At 40.3% G+C, this 16,535-nt stretch overlaps 1 protein-coding gene and 1 long non-coding RNA gene across 12 annotated transcripts in view; one reads left to right on the forward strand and one right to left on the reverse strand.

The window, feature by feature from the left end:
• LOC140481574 (protocadherin-9) overlaps positions 1 to 16,535 on the forward strand; it is a 713,749-nt gene that overhangs the window by 424,607 nt on the left and 272,607 nt on the right. For 3 of the 8 annotated variants that reach the window (XM_072577994.1, XM_072577998.1, XM_072577992.1), the window contains exons 2-3: positions 5,957 to 6,158; positions 12,341 to 12,385. In XM_072577994.1, coding sequence (XP_072434095.1) covers positions 5,957 to 6,158; positions 12,341 to 12,385 — 247 coding nt within the window. The remainder of the gene's footprint in view (positions 1 to 5,956; positions 6,159 to 12,340; positions 12,386 to 16,535) is intronic. The other 5 variants (XM_072577999.1, XM_072577995.1, XM_072578000.1 and 2 more) reach the window with 3 other exon arrangements.
• The window catches only part of LOC140481575 (uncharacterized), a 185,759-nt gene that overhangs the window by 137,175 nt on the left and 32,049 nt on the right, over positions 1 to 16,535 (reverse strand). The window lies entirely within an intron of this gene.

A 16,535-nucleotide genomic window follows, 5' to 3' on the forward strand; every position in this document is an offset into this window, starting at 1 on the left:
CACAAAGTACTGATTACTCCAATTCCAGGTGCCATGACAACCATTTAGGAATCAAGAGACCGTGGAAGGCAACATGAGGCCCAACATCGGCCCTTTCATCAGGATCCCAAATCTCCATGCCTCTTTTTACATTGCAGTCACTCTGTAACCTATTATTACTGATTCTCCACATGTTCCTGCCCAATACCTTGAGTTATTTATGCCCTAGCCCCATCCCTATAGTTTAGCTCTGGGCAATATTGTGATGCACACTCCTTGCCCCTCCTTCAAGGTCAAAATGGTGGTGATCTTTATCCACCATTGACCTCCTACAGCACGCTACATCCTCCCATGCTCTACTATATCTCCCCTCTTGCATGTCAAATCTTCCTCTTTGTCCCCTGAACATCCCAAATCGCTGCCTCTAATCTGCTGCGTTGATTTACCCCACTCCCTCACTTCTATTCCATGACAAGCAGCCCCCATATTTATTTTGTTGACCCCCACCTGTTTTGTCAGACAGCCCTGGCTGATGACTGACTGGACCCTGAACACACTCCCTCCTGATTCTCGACTGACAAAAGGTAAATTGTTGACTACTTTTACTGGACCCGCTGGACTGACTTGTGTCCCAGTCCCCAAATTTCAGTGTGAAGTAGCAAAGCACTGTGAGTCTTTAACATCTGGCTGAGCGCGATAAAAGCAAAAATGGCAAGGTAAGGCACGGATGCCGTGAGCATCCACGTAGGCCCAATGTGTTGGGTGTACTAAGAGAGATGAGCAAGCAATCCTGAAGTGTAGCCTGACCCAGTCTCTGAGCTGACTGCCTGAGCTGACATCCATAGTCTTTGCAGCAACAATCCCATGAAAAATGGTGTTGTGCTCCAAATGCAGTATTAAAGTGCAGAAGCTTGGTGTAAGTGAATTGGAGATGTACTATGATAATGTGGTGAGGATGTGGTGAGGCTGGTTTGGGATGTATATAGCCACGGCCCTGGAGCATTCATTGAGTGGTTGGTGCTGGGTGTTCAAGATGAAGGTCCCCAAAGGAGCAAGCGAAGGGCTGCAGTCACAGTTAACTGCTCCGTGTTGGGAATTCTTTGTGTCTTATTTCTATCCAGCTGCTGGAAGAACGGGAATCTGCATATTAATGAGGCAAGATTATGTAAAAATGAGGGCGATAATAATCCTATTAATCGGCCTCTAGTCACTCATTGGCAAAGATCTCAACTCGACATCTGGGACTTGGTTGAGAAATGCAACTTTACATTCTTGACTGGAAAAAGGCCTTGCTCAACATTTCACATGACTCTCCCAGACCTCTCACCACTGCAGAGACGTCATTCAGGGCCGGTGAAGTTTCCATCAATATATCTGTTGTAAAGTTGATGCAGGCAGTTTTATCTGCATTCCAATCTTTCTAAAAAAGTTTTGACAGCTCCAAATAGCACCAGGAGGAGGTGAAAACAATTAAGAAAATGCATTTGGTGAATGATGATGTACTCATTAAGGGTTAATAATGCAGTCATAGCTCGTTCAGCAGGGAGGAGCATTAGAGAATAATGCAATATAGTTCACAAGCTTAGAAGTCACTCAGTGGGAAGATTAACAAATGAACACATAAAGCATTCTTTGTTGACCCTTTGCCAGTGCTTTCAATGGAAGTGTTAACCCTTGTAAAATAAATGTGTTAAAGATCCGCCTATGGTTACATTAAACATTTATGCGAGCAGAGTAATTTCAAGGTGACATATTTCAATGTTTCAGTGAGAGAGTGTGATGGGTTCCAGGTATAGTGGAGAGCAGAATATGATATGCCAGTGTTAAATCTGCAGGTATCTGTAACTCATCCTGAGTAGCTGTATGAGATAAAATCTGATTTCATCCTGCTGTTTTCAAGAAAAATTAAAGTGGGCCTATTTTGCTTACTAATAGTTTCCGTTGCAAAATATGTACTCGGCTTGTGCAGCTCCACTAATACATGCGATGGGCAGGAAAGTAACCACCTTGTACTGCTACACAGCTTGTGATGCCTGATACCAATTGCCAATAGACATCATTCAAAGCAAAATGAATGAAGTATTAAACAGCATCATCTCAGTGATCATCAATCTGGAAATAATTGCAAATGTGATGATGTAGCATTGGTTGAATCACAGCATTTGAACATTTCAATTGGTTTGAAAATGGAAAGAAACTGAACTGGAAAGAAAATTCTAAATAATTCACGCAGTTTATAGCGCCTCCATCCTTTTGGAAACAAAAGCCAAATATTGCCGAAAAGGAGGAACAAAGAAAAAGCAGCATAATCTCACCAGGTCAGGCACTATCTGCGAAATGAGAAAGATGGTTAATGGTTCAGGTTAATGAGCTTTGGTCAGTGCTGTTCAGTTCAAATTGGTTGCAACATTTCCCCACCTTACCGGGTCTGTACCTCAAAAATATTTTATTGGGTTGTCAAGCATTATTGGAGATCCTGTGTTCATGAAAGACACAAGAAATGAAAGCCTGAAGCAAGTGAATTCAGCTGAAGTACAGTGTCACTGGCTTCCAGTAACTTATCCAAGTGGTCATTCCTCATTCATAAGAATACCGATAAATGAACCAACCAAGGAAGAGGGAAATGGAATGGAAATATAACTGCATGATCATGTTATCAACAGCACCATCCCAACAGCACCATGCAGTAGGACAAAAACTTATAAATAGCAAGTGGGCAAATTTTCAAGGAGTTTATAATATTCAGCAGACCTTTATTTTCTGAAAATTCTGTATCTCTTCCAGCAGAGCTATGGGAGAATGTCTGCTGGAAATTTGCCCTCTTAATATCTGCTATCAGGCAGAAAGCACACACATAACAAGCTGCGGTAGTCAAGTGGTTAAACAGTTCGTGTTCATTCACGATCAGGGACATAAAGCTTACATTTTATAAACCCCCCCCTCCCCCGCCCAAGAGTGTGAGAGCACACCATCGGGTTTTACAATCAGGCATTTCCAACCATGTCGGAGTAAATCAATTGCTTATCAGTGCTGTGCTGCCTGAAAGAATTCCATTCGGGTTACGTTGGCTTCTTCAAAAAAAAAGAAGTAAAACGCTATTCAGCAAAGGATGCTGCTTTTATCAGAACCCACTGCACATTCCTTTCTAGGGTGTTCAGAACAGTTAGAGTCTAGAGGCCTGAATAATGGATTTTTGTTTTCTGAATCTCTTCCTTTTGAAAAGGATAAAATTGAAGATAGATGGAGAAGCAGTGGTTTGTGTTTTCAGTCTTTAGGACTAAAGGTTAGAGCTACTTTCCAGTGTGCTAAACAATCAGATGCATTGTAGCATTCATTACTGTGTTAGTGTCTCATACTCAATGAATCAATCTCATTATTGAAGCTACTACCTTCACTTTACAAAACTGAAAATAAATTGTAAAACATTGCTGAAGTCAATAGGATTTAGCACTGAACCAGGCAGTCATTGCCCATTCAGACCCCGGAATCGCGAAGACATATCTAGGCAATCTAACCACCATCCTTTAAACTACACACAAAGCTCATAGTGTCGCTTAGATTATGCTAAAAAAAAATGGGATTGTAAGGGAAATACACTGAGAACCTAACCTTGATGTTATATTTGGAAAGGTTTTGTAACTTATTTCCACATGCAGCACCTGGAGCCAGCTAACTTTCCTGACACACAACTCATTCCTTCGTAAAGAAGATACAACAGCTCAGTAGGAAAGCAATGACCTATCACTGCCCTAACAATGTAGCCTTAAGCTTGTAAGGTACTAGGAACACATGGTTTTAAACTCAAACAAAATTGTTTTTGCTAAATCGGGTAGAAGCTCAGTAAGTCACTTGACTATTGAATTAAGTGGGGAAGTAATGATACAAAGAGCCTATTGCTGTTCTGCTGAATGTAAAAGTGACATTAGACCTCATAAAGAGATTCAGCCTGGAAGGAGGCAAGGTCACATGAGTCACTTGGTGAATTTTCTCTTGTATTCTATCTTACTATGAATGGCACCTGAGTTTGGATGGAAGGTTTTTCAGATCTCCCTGCAGTATAGAGGTGCAGACCTTATGAGACATTACATATGGTTATTATAGTTATATTGTACAGGGAATGGAGGAGGAAGTGATGTTTGATCAAATTTGAACTAAGTGACTGCTATTAGCGATAGGGTCCTCGTTGGTTAATGTAGAAATTAGGGTCAAGAATCAGAGGGCACTGTGTTAAGGTGATTGAGCAATTTAGTCAGTGGGTGATAAGGAAAAACCTTTTTGGACCCTGAATAGTTGGACCTGGAATGCATCTTAACTGAAGCCTGACCCAACTTTGGCTTTCAAAAGGAATTTGGTTCAGTACCCGAAGAGAGAAACAAAATGCAGGATCACACGGCAACAGCACAGAATCGGAATTAGATGAGTTGTGTGGATATAATGGGCCGATGGCATCCTTCAGTTGTGTAACCATTCTATGCTTCTATGATTTGACAAAAGCAAATTAGCAGCCAGCATGAATTAAAACCATTTATTTGATCTGAGATCAAAAATTTTAATCACACTTAATCACCTTACCCACTGCATGTTATCTCAGACATTAGAACTTTGAAACCATTGATGTTAAATTTTCATGTTAGATATCCATTTTGTTAACTGTTGGAAAGGATCTACTTCCTTATCACAATTACTGCATTGTCAACACCCACACTTTTGTTGCTGTTCATTGCTGTCTAAGGAATGTTACTGCTTTCTCTCTCCCTTCTATCCTGAGCAATCACATGTACCAATATAATCGCTGATCATTGTGAACTTTATACATTGCAGAAAACAATTTATTATGTACACATCTCTGGCATTTATTGTGGATGATTTCATCAGTGATATGTATAATTCTCTAGCATTAAATCTGAGATTAATTTCACCCACTCTTATAATTTTTTGAAACATAATAAATAATTTGTAAATTGAAGCATTCATTTTGGACGATTGACAGCCATAGTACAGGTCAAGACCTGGCCTCATATCTTTGCTGTTTAACCAAGCTTCTGTTAATTGGATTGTCCCTGAATTAATTACAGAAACTCAAACTCACTGAAGACCAGCTCAGAAGAAGAGTCATACCAGACTCAAATGTTAACTCTGTTTGTCTATCCAGACAGCTGCTGGGCTTGCTGAGTTTCTCCAGGATTCTCTGTGCTTGTTTCAGATTTCCAGCATTTGCAATGTTTGGCCTTTATCTGTGTTAATTGGCTCCATCTACGTTGAATACCGTTTATAAAGCACTTTTATGCAAACCCAGAATATAAATAGCGTTTTTTTCAAAAGGGACACAGTCCATCAGGTATTCCCCCTTTTGCCTTTCTCTTGCAATCTCCTCTCTTACTTGCCTTTGAATGTAGCCCTTTGACAAGTTTTTAGTCATCTGTACTGATTTTTTTTTGCTAACACTTCTGTGAAGGACCTTGGGTCATGCTCATATGTTAAAGGTGTTATATAGGCCCAGGTTCCAAATTTGATCTATTATCAGTCTACAGCAGTTCTCAGGGTTATTTTATATGAACATGTACCATCTGCAGTTTTCTACAGGGGGATGGATATGTTTCTTATGACTTTAGTTAAATTTAAGGCCCATTTTATTTTGCGTGTTAAATCATGTTTGCATGTTCAGTACTTTCAAAGAACCATATATATCCAATTGCTTTTTCATCCTTCAGAAAGCATATTTGTGGAACTGTATGAATAAGAGTAATATATTTTGTGAAATCTGAATTCAGATTTGTGCTTGAGGTAAATTCCATCAGGTGTGGTAGCTTGCTTTAGAGAGAATTGGCACCAAGTGACTCAAATACTGATTGTGGCTGGGGATGCGAGTGGCTAAACTGAACCGAGAATAATCTGTCCAAAATTGGAAGGAGTTGGGGGAAAGGGTGGGAAAGCAAAGAAGAGCATTAACTTCCATGTTCTTTGCCCTTCTTTCTAGTCTCACCGCCGCGTTACATTTCATCTGCCCGACGGCTCCCAGGAAAGCTGCAGTGATAGTGGTTTAGGAGACCATGAACCAGTAAGTGGTGGCACGCTGATCTCACACCCTCTCCCTCTGGTTCAGCCGCAGGACGAGTTCTACGAGCAGGCTTCCCCAGACAAGAGGACCGAGGCCGACGGCAACTCTGACCCAAATTCTAGTAAGTGACGACCTTGTTTCTTTCCCAAATATGGTTGCTCTAAACTGGGAATATAACCTTGCCTTCTGCCACATTAACTTTCAGTGCTAAAATAACCACCTTCCCCAACCTGCTCCCCCCCTCCCTGTTAAGGGTCACAAGTTTATCACTCCTTCGTGCTTTTGTTTCAGGTCTTGAATGTGGTTCAGCAGTAATGTGTGGAGCAGCTGCAGGTTTTACTGGCTGCAATGCATTTAGCACACCATAAGGCGGGGAATATTTGCTGTTTTACTGCCAAAGCTTAAAGGGGGTGAGATGCCTCTTTCACCACAAAGAAAATAAACAGGGGAATGCTCACTTTACTCCCTGCTTAATGACCCGCTAATTAAATTCCAGAAACACACTGCTGCCAATTGCAGCAGTTTTGAGAAGGATATTGGCATGGCTCATTAATTCTGGAGAAAAGCAGACATCTTTCTTCTCTTTGTAAGCAAAAGTTTACTACTGTACCTCCCCAAGTATTCACATTAATCACTGGGTATTGTGGTCCAGGCATTGTGCTCTTTGTTTTAAACTGTGACATAATATATTAACCAGCATGTACCAGTCAATATTTTGGGCTACTGCTATATGTTGAGAAGGGATGTTCAGAAACTACTTTCAACTGAAAGGCAATTTTATTTTTATGCTACCACCAAGATATTGGGGATGGTCACCTTGTACTGCAATTTGTTTGTTGGGTATTGCCTTCTGCATCTTGATTTGTACTGACATCTGTTGGTTATTCACTCTGTGCTGAACACGAATGAGCTGATTCCAGTGCTCACTTTCTCCCAGTTGATTACAAATCCAGTTTTACTGTCACTTTCGATATACTCGTGAGATTGGATGCATCTTGAGCATTGAATGATCAATTTGGCTGCCTGTTGAGACTTGACTTTCAGCACATGTGAACTATCTAACACCCAGTCCAAATTTCAAAGCTCTTAAACACCTCAGGTTAAAAATACAGAGCCAGTTCAAAGGATCAACCAATGCTTTTGTTTGTGGGACACGTGCATTGCTCAGTTGAATAGAAGGGTTTGCAACTTAAATGTCTTTTTCTCTTTACTTCTTGGTAATATCATCACTTTTGTCTTCCCTAGTGGTTCTATAGTTACCAATATTATGTCAATCCAGAAGGCATCAGGTTTGATCGTTAATTTGTGCTAAATAAACAAACCACAGTAAGAGAAGTGTCTATTTCATTAACCACAGAACAATGCAGAAATTAATTTCTGTAATTTGTAGTGTTAATGGTTTCTTGGTGTACAGGAATTCTGTTGACAGAATCTTCCAGTTTAGCTCTTGGATTGCAGCAGCTTTTGTGTGTCTGTTTACTTATCTCAGTGCCCTCATCAAAGATAAACTAATCAAGCACAGTGAGTGTAGATTAGTCTTCCAACTCACATGATCAAACACAGAACAATTGAACTATTGTAAACTATGGGTTGCCCAGAGGAGATTACTTTAGTTTCGTTCAGGAAAGATCTACAGTATTTGGGAGCCTTCCTGATCCTTATCAGTCCACCTCAGCTGTAGTTGGAGGTGCAAGTGTGGGTCCATTGTTATTGGATTCCAATGATGTCATTGGTTCAAGAGACATCTTCAGAACCAGACTATAATGTTAACATGCTCTGTGGGTGGGAAATCATGTTTTGGTTTTTAAATTTATTTTCTTTCCATTGTAGAGCCAGGAAAAGCTTGAATTTGTAAGACGAACATTTCAAAATCAGCTAGCTCAGTGAGACTGGAACTTTCAGTCTGCCTTTTGTTAAAATTAATTGTGTATGTGACATCTGCCATTATGATAACTCCAAAAGTGAATGAACTTTAGACAGCAATCATTTTTTCATAGGAGTTAACTAAGAGAGAAACTGTACAGCATGGTGCAATGTGTAAGATTGTCCATGATGTGCCATTTGGTTTTGTTTAAACCATTGTTATGCAAGTACTGTCCTGACACTTTTGATGTTTTAAGGAAGCCTCATTTTTGGTAGAAACAGAATTATAAGGTGAGTGGTTGGTAAGATTCATTGGGTGAAGATTGGTGGAACTAGGAGAGCATTTGCTTCTGAAAATTCAAGGAGAAACTAAGACTTTTTCAAGAAATTCATTTCAGATATTAGGAGACCATAAGGATCCGCTGATTTATGTAAAATGACCACCGTCCTATCACGGATATCTGAAGTGGAAAAGTAGTAATGCAATTGATGGTCGGTTAGCGCTGTCATAATTGCTCATGCAAGCAGAGTGTAGGATGTACATTAAGGGCTTTCTTCAGATTTCTTCAACCTGCTTAGGTTAGAATCATAGAATCCCTACAGTGTGGAAGCAGGCCATTCAGCCCAGAAGTTCCACACTATACCTCCAAAAGCCCTGACTCACCCCATCCCTGTAATCCTGCTTTTCCTGTGGCTAATCCACCTAGCCCGCATACCCCTGGACACTGCAGGCAACTTAGCATAACTAAACAAACCAAACCTGCATGTGTCTGGATTGTGGGAGGAAACCCTCAAAGGCACGGGGAGAATGTGCAAACTCTGTGCAGGCAGTCACCCAAGGGTGGAATCAAATTCGGGTCCCTTTGGCTGTGAGCAGCACTGCTAATGAAGGTCAATTTTCCTGCTCCTCAGATGCTGCCTGACCTGCTGTGCATTTCCAGTACCACTCTAATCTTGACTCTAATCTCCAGCATCTACAGTCTTCACTTTTGCCTCGTACTTCTAACCACTGAGCCACCACGCTGGTCGGATGCAATGTTGAATTAGTTGCTTCCCTTAAAATTCTTACACTGAATGTTGACTTTGCTGGTGAGACCAACATTTATTCTTCATTTGTAACTGCCCTTGAGAAAGTGGCAGTGAGCTGTCTTCTTGAACTGCTGTAGTCCATATGGTGTAGATACACACACAGTGTTGTTATGAAGGGAGTTCCAGCCTTGTGGCCCAGCAACAGTTAGGTTGGTGATACGGGTGAAAGAAAAGATGATATGTGACTTGATGGGAATTCACAAGTGGTGGTGTTCCCATGCAACTACTGCCCTTCTCATTCAAAGTGGTTGAGGTCATGGGTTTGTAAGGTACTATTGAAAGAGCCAAAGTGAATAGTTGCAGTGCATCTTGTAGATAGCACATACTGTCTATTGGTGATGGAGGAAGTGAAGGTTGAATGAGGTGAATGGAGTGCCAGTCACATGGACTGCTTTGTTCTGGATGGTTTTGAGCTTTTTGAATGCTGTTAGAACTGCACTCATCTAGATAATTGAGGAGTAGTCCACTAAACTCCTGACTTGTGCCTTATAGATTGTGAGCAGGCTTTGGGAAATCAGGACATGAGTTTTTCAAAGCTGAATTCATGGCCATTGATGTGCTCTTGTTGTTACATTATTTATATGGCTACTCCAGTCAAGTTTCTGATCAACAGTAGCCCCCAGGATGTTGATGGTGAGGAATTCAGCAGTTATAATACTGTTGAATGTCACAGGGAGATGTTTAGAATTTGACTTGTACATGTTTATTATTAGACATTTATGTAGCATAAGTATTACTTGCTGCCTAGCAACCCCAAGCCTGAATGTTGTCCAGTTCTTACTCCATATGGGCATTGACTTCTTCAATGTTGTCTGAGGAATCACAGATGATGCTGAACATTATGCAGTCACCAACGAACATACTCAGCTATGATTTTATGATGGTTACTGAAGCTGAGGATGGATCATTCACTTGTCACTTCTGGGCTGAAGCTCATTGCAAATGCTTCAGCATTATCTTTCATACTGAGGTACTAAAGTTCCCCATCTTTGATGATGGATATATTTGTGAATTCACCTCATTCAGTAAGTTGTTTAATAGCTCACCAATGTTCACGACTGGAGAATCCTCAGAGCTTAGATCTGATCCTTTACTTGAAGGATCTCCTGCCTCTGTTTATCAGTTCCTCCTTCCGCTGTTTGACTGCAAGTAGTCCCGTGTTTCTCACTTTAGCAAATTTTTAGATATGTCTGGTGCTGTTCCTGCTATGTTTTTCTGCACTCTCCATTTAATGAGGATTTATTTCCTGGTTTTATAGTAATAGTAGAACAGGAGGTCTATGCTGAGCCATGAGGTGACAGACTTGTTGAATACAACTCTGGTGTTGATGACCTACGGCATCATGTGCATATTCAGTTTTGAGTTTCTAGATCTGTTTGAAATCTATACTACTTAGCACAGTGATATGGCACACAACAGAATGGAAGGGATCATAAATGTGAATTTTGTCTCCTGAAGGACTGTAAGATGCTCATTCCTACCCAAAACTAACATGGACAAATGCATCTATGACAGGTGGATTATTGAAAATGAGGTTAAGTAATTTTATCCTTCTTGATACTTTCACTCTTTGTTACAGGTAATTGTGACACTCTAGTACATTTGTTCTTTAGGATTCAACTAGCTCAGCCAGTTGTCATACAGTTGTGCCACTCCTGACAATGGACACTGACATCCCCCAGCCAGAGTATATTTTGAGGCCTTCACCCCTCAATTGTGGTCAACATGGAGGAGTACTCATTCAGCAGTTGATAGGGGTGCTGTTGGGGTAATCAGCAGAAGATTTCCTTACCTGTCTTTGACTTAATTCTATGAATTCCGTGTGATCCAGACTCTCAGGGCAACTTCTTCTCAACTGTATATAAATGTGTCACCATCTCTGATGGGTTGCTGCTGGTGGTGCCTGGGTTGTTGCCTGTAAGGTGTTATTTGGTGAGTGTGACTTTTGCCAGGCTGTTGCTTGACAGGTGTTTGAGGTAACTCCCATAATTTTGATAGAAATCCCTAGATACTAGTTTAGTACTTTTCAAAATTGACAAGAATGGGTGTTCCATTCCCATTTCTGATACCTGTTCAGTTTCATTTCTTTATTGGCTTTGTGTGGCAGTTTTATACAGTGGAGAGGATTGCTTGATTGTTTCAGAGTCAACCACATTGCTATAGATCTGGAGATATATGTAAGCCAGACCAGGTAAGAATGCCAGATTTCCTGCCCTGCAAGACATTTTAGTGAACAGTTTTTTCTTTGCAACACTCAACAATGATTTCATGGCCAACATTAACTCCCATTAGTCTGTTAATTCTGCTTTTATGACTTGAAATTAACTTCTTTCAGCTGTCATGGTTGAATTTGATTTCATGTCCCCAAAGACCCAAGGCCTCTGGATTGCTAATCCAGTGACAATCCCACCTTTTTGTGCTGCAAGCAATAGCATTATTGTTAACAATAGGATTATACTCTGTAAAATCCCAACCATTACTGCAGTGATTTTTATTTGGTTTGCAAGTTTGCTCTGTGTCCTAGATGTGTCAAACCTCTTGCTGACGTCTGTCTGCAGAGTCATTGCCTTTTGTTAGGATCATCCAACTCTGTTGTTGTTCCAGACTCCATGCAATTAGAGGGATGACCTATTCCAATTAAAACAATTGAAGTTGATGATACCACAGTGGTACCAGGTGAGGTACCAAGGTATGCCCATTTGTGTGCATTGCCAATTGTGTGGATGCTTAATTATGAGCCCTGGGACAGAATGAGCAGTTGTCCACATTCAAAACCAGAGTGCATGGATGACAATTGCTCTAGTCAAAGCCCTTTCGCAAACATTTCTCTGAAATATCAATTTACAGGCAGCACATTAGTGCGCTTATACATACAATCATCATGATCTGTCAATGAGAACATTGTTGAATGAGGTTCTGAAAATCAACCAGTCTAGAGGTAGAAACTGACTTGAGATTCCTGTTGGATAGATTCGTAAAGTCAGTGAATGGGGACTGATCAAGGTAATGCAATATCTCGTGCACGATTGTAACATTCTTTGGTCTCTTACTGTTGATGATTGATTAAACACTTAAAATTAAACATTACGCTCTGCCATTATCAAAAGCAAAGCTTAAACTGCTTCTTTTGTACACGTTACTATATTTTTATGGAGGTGTTAACTCATTGAAAATTAATTGTTGAAAGTGTCCATTAAAATAATGAAGAGGGAAACTTTTATGCCAGCCATTAAGCATGTGATAACATCACGGACAGTAATTTCTCAGCTGAAAAGACTCGAGCAGTGTTTCTTGTTTGACCGTTGTGTGAGGTGAAACCCTAAGGTATTGAAACTGTTTTCTGTCTTGCAGTGTACACGTCTTCATCATCTAATAACATGTCCAGAATCTCTACAGGTACCTGTAATACACTTGTAACATGATTTGTTTTGATACGAGAAATATGAACTGAGACTGTCTCAGAGGCTTTGAGTTACTTGATAAGCACTAGAAGAAGCCTGTGAGATTTAAAAAAAAATCTTCTGAGTGTTGGTTGGGAATAAGAACATGTTTTCTAGTTTAACAAGGTTTTCAAATGTGTGTTTATTTTTCAAAGTAATCTTTGTAATTTACATTATTTTCCTTCCCAGTACCATGCAGTGTTCATTCTGTTCCTCAGTGTCTGTGATTCTATGAACTGCTTTTGTAATTGCTTAGTGTTATTTCCAGGTGGTCCTTGGGATAAACACTACATTATCTATTTTACCTGCTCATTTATACTTTTGTTCAGAGAACTTCGAATATCAAAAAGTAAATTTAGCTTCTTATGGCATTGTTTTGTGTTAAGGTGGAGATGAGGTTGAAAATAGGTGTTTGAATATGCTAGAGCACACTGAGTTGCAAGAATAACGTTTTGATTCAGCCAAATTTTACATTACTTTAATTATTTCTAAGGAGCAACACTTATGGAAATGAGAAGTTTATCTAAGGTGACACCAATTGTCAGTGCCAAACCTTCTAGCTTCTCTCTAGGTTTCACTGGTTGCAGAGTACACTTTTATTACATTGTTCCAGTAACATTTCTGAGCCTAATCCCAGCAGAGTAGCCCTGACTGCAAACTCTCTAATTGGTGTTCGCCATGGCTCTGTTGGGAGCTCTCTCACCTCAGAGTGAAAACATATTGTGGGCTTAACCCCACTCGATTATTTGATCAAAATTTAATGTTGACACATCAGAGAAGTACTGAAGGAGTACCACCTCAAAGATACCACTTTTCAGGGTAAACATCAAATTGAAGTTTCCTCAGAAAAGCATAAAAGAAACTATGGCACTATAAAGAAGTGGGTGAGTTATCCTTAGTGTTCTGACCTACTGTTATCGTTTGACCCACAACACAAAAACAGATTATTTTTTACTTTATTACATTGTTTTATGTGATTGTTGGATGCAAAGTTGTCTGTCATGTTTTTGACAAGTGTTTAATTGACTTGCACAGTGTTTTGGGATAAGAAAAGGATCGTGAAAGACACTAAATAAATGATAGATTTTCTTTGACTGATTCTGTTTATTGCACCAAATGTCCTTGTGGCTTCTATGTGAGATGACCTGTTGGATGTTAACAAATGATTAACTATGATTAATTTATATTTTAGTTTTGTGCCTATGATTCAGTTTCACAACTGCCAAAGCTTTTTTTAAACTGAGAAACCTGGCAACAAGGAAAGAAAATAAATTTGCCCTCTATTAGTATTGGCTTGATTGTGGCCCAGGCTCTACAGGTGAAATGATACTGTGCTAACCCACTGTACCATGCAATATATTGCACTGGTGCCTGAAATATTTGCTTGCAGGAAATTTCTAATGAGGGTGACTATTTTATATTTTTGATTTTTGGTCACTCCTTCTCACAGTATAATTGACTAATTTTCTACTGACTTCCTCAAAACCTATTACTTTCAGATTGAAAATTGATTTACTGCACCCTGAGGAAAAGTTGTGAAATTACTCGAGGATATCAGCATATGATTGCTGTATTCATACTTTCACTCACATGTACGGCTTCTCTTCCTCTGCTCGCTTACAGCTCCACAGAGATCACATTAGGTTCAAATCAGTACTATCCTTTTAGTTTCAATCGAAATCATACAGGCTGAACCCTAGGGTTAAGCTCATGGCTGCTCAGATTGTTTTATTTGATAGACAGTGTTAATCCATAGACACAGTGTCCACACTTGGCATTCCTTTCCTGCAGGGAAGGATAGAAAATATTCCTACAGATGTCTATTCTATCTTTATGAAATGCAATCTGAGGAGTAGAATAATCTAATTCATCAGGCATTACAAATAATTTGTTGTATTGATGGTAACAGACATGTACGGCCTTGTGAGATATTTTCAGTTGCCTTTGGCCCCTGCATTCCTTGAAACTAAGGTACCTCTGTTTAATTTTGGCTTACATGTTTAGTGCTTTGTTATGGCAAAAATGTACAGGCCTGGAGGAGGCTGTCAAAATTTAAGGATGGTCCTGGAATCTTCAGAAATTAAACGGTTATCTCCAGGCCTTTTTTTTTGTTTTTTTTTTGTTTTTTTGTACATTAGATTAGATTACTTACAGTGTGGAAACAGGCCCTTCGGCCCAACAAGTCCACACCGCCCCGCCGAAGCGCAACCCACCCATACCCCTACATCTATATCTACATCTACCCCTTACCTAATGCTATGGACAATTTAGCATGGCCAATTCACCTGCCCTGCACATCTTTGGACTGTGGGAGGAAACCGGAGCACCCGGAGGAAACCCACGCAGACACGGGGAGAACGTGCAAACTCCACACAGTCAGTCGCCTGAGGCGGGAATTGAACCCGGGTCTCTGGCGCTGTGAGGCAGCAGTGCTAACCACTGTGCCACCGTGCCGCCCTTGTTGCAAACAGAAATGGTTCTTCTTTTGTTCAGTTTTCTTTAAGTATTCTAGGTTAATGATATTGGAGATGGATTAACGTCTGTTTGACTGGGAGGGTTTGGGACAAGAGGCCTTATGGCCCAGGAATACATCCTACCAGAATTGGCAACCCTATCATGAAGGATTGGAAAATGCATGCTTTTAATGCAGTTGCTGCATTTTTTCCATTGATCCTAAACTGAATCCTGTTACAGTACATTCACACAACCTAACATTAAAGAGAGTGTAACTCAAAAGCATTTCTGCACTGATGTTTGAAAATATCTCAGTCTTGAAAGCCTGCATTGAATCCAAAATGAAGACATTGACTCCTTCACTTTGAGTGTCAGCATGAGTTCTGAAACCAGATTCAGGCTGCATCTATACTGTGAGCCCTGACATGTGACAGAATGGTTTGTGCCTCACTTCCCTCTCATAGTAAAAGGAAGGGAACCCCACATGAACTTTCTGATTATATGGCCAGATCACGTTGTCAAATATTTTCACGCTGCCAATGTGTATAATTTATAAAGAAAGCAAGTTTAAAATTGAGAAATGAAGACCTTTTGTTGTACCTGTTTTGTTGTAAACTGTTTTGACTCAAAATAAAATGCTACAGGCTTTCATTTCTCTGAATCTTGGAGAGAAAAATATGGTAAGGTCCCAGAGAGTGTTGCTGAACAAAGAGACCTTGGAGTGCAAGTTCATTGCTCCTTGAAAGTGGAGTTGCAGGTGGATAGGATCGTGAAGAAGTCTTTTGGTATGCTTTCTTTTATTGGTCAGAGTATTGAGTACAGGAGTTGAGAGGTCATGTTGCAGCTGTACAAGAATATTGCGTGCAGTTCTGGTCTCCTTCCTATCGGAAAGTTGTTGTGAAACTTGAAAAGGTTCAGAAAAGATTGATGAGAATGTTGCCTGGGTTGGAGGATTTGAGCTTTGGGGAGAGGCTGAACAGGCTGGGGATGTTTTCCTTGGAGCGTCGGAGGCTGAGGGGTGACCTTGTAGAGGTTTATAAAATTATGAGGGATAGGATAAATAGACAAAGTCTTTTCCCTGTGGTCGGGGAGTCCAGAACTAGAGGGCATTGGTTTAGGGTGAGAGGGGAAAGATATAAAAGGGACCTAAATGGCAAATTTTTCATGCAGAGGGTGGTACATGTATGGAATGAGCTGCCAGAGGAAGTGGTGGAGGCTGATACAATTGCAACATCTAAAAGGTATTTGGATGGATACATGAATAGGAAGGGTTTGGAGAAATATGGGCCAGGTGCTGGCAGGTGGGACTATATTGGGTTGGGATATCTGGTCGGCATGGACGGGTGAACCAAAGGGTCTGTTTCCATGCTGTACATCTCTATGACTCTATGACTCTAAGAGGTGAATAGTGCAGCAGTACACATGTTGTTAAGATTTTGTTTTCTGTGGGATACTAGCTCCATTTGCCAGTTACCTTTGCTACCTGTTGCAGGAAAGGGCCTTTCATCTTCAGAACAGCTGCATTGCACAAATGCAACTTTCTGAATTTGTATAATTTACATGGTCATATGTGGTTATCTGCAAAAAGAAACAGGAATGTCTGAAAACAGTGCATACTTGAGTTGAGTCCAGGACTTGTTAAGATTATTAGA

This window comes from Chiloscyllium punctatum, chromosome 9, assembly GCF_047496795.1.
Source record: "Chiloscyllium punctatum isolate Juve2018m chromosome 9, sChiPun1.3, whole genome shotgun sequence".
Taxonomy (NCBI): domain Eukaryota; kingdom Metazoa; phylum Chordata; class Chondrichthyes; order Orectolobiformes; family Hemiscylliidae; genus Chiloscyllium; species Chiloscyllium punctatum.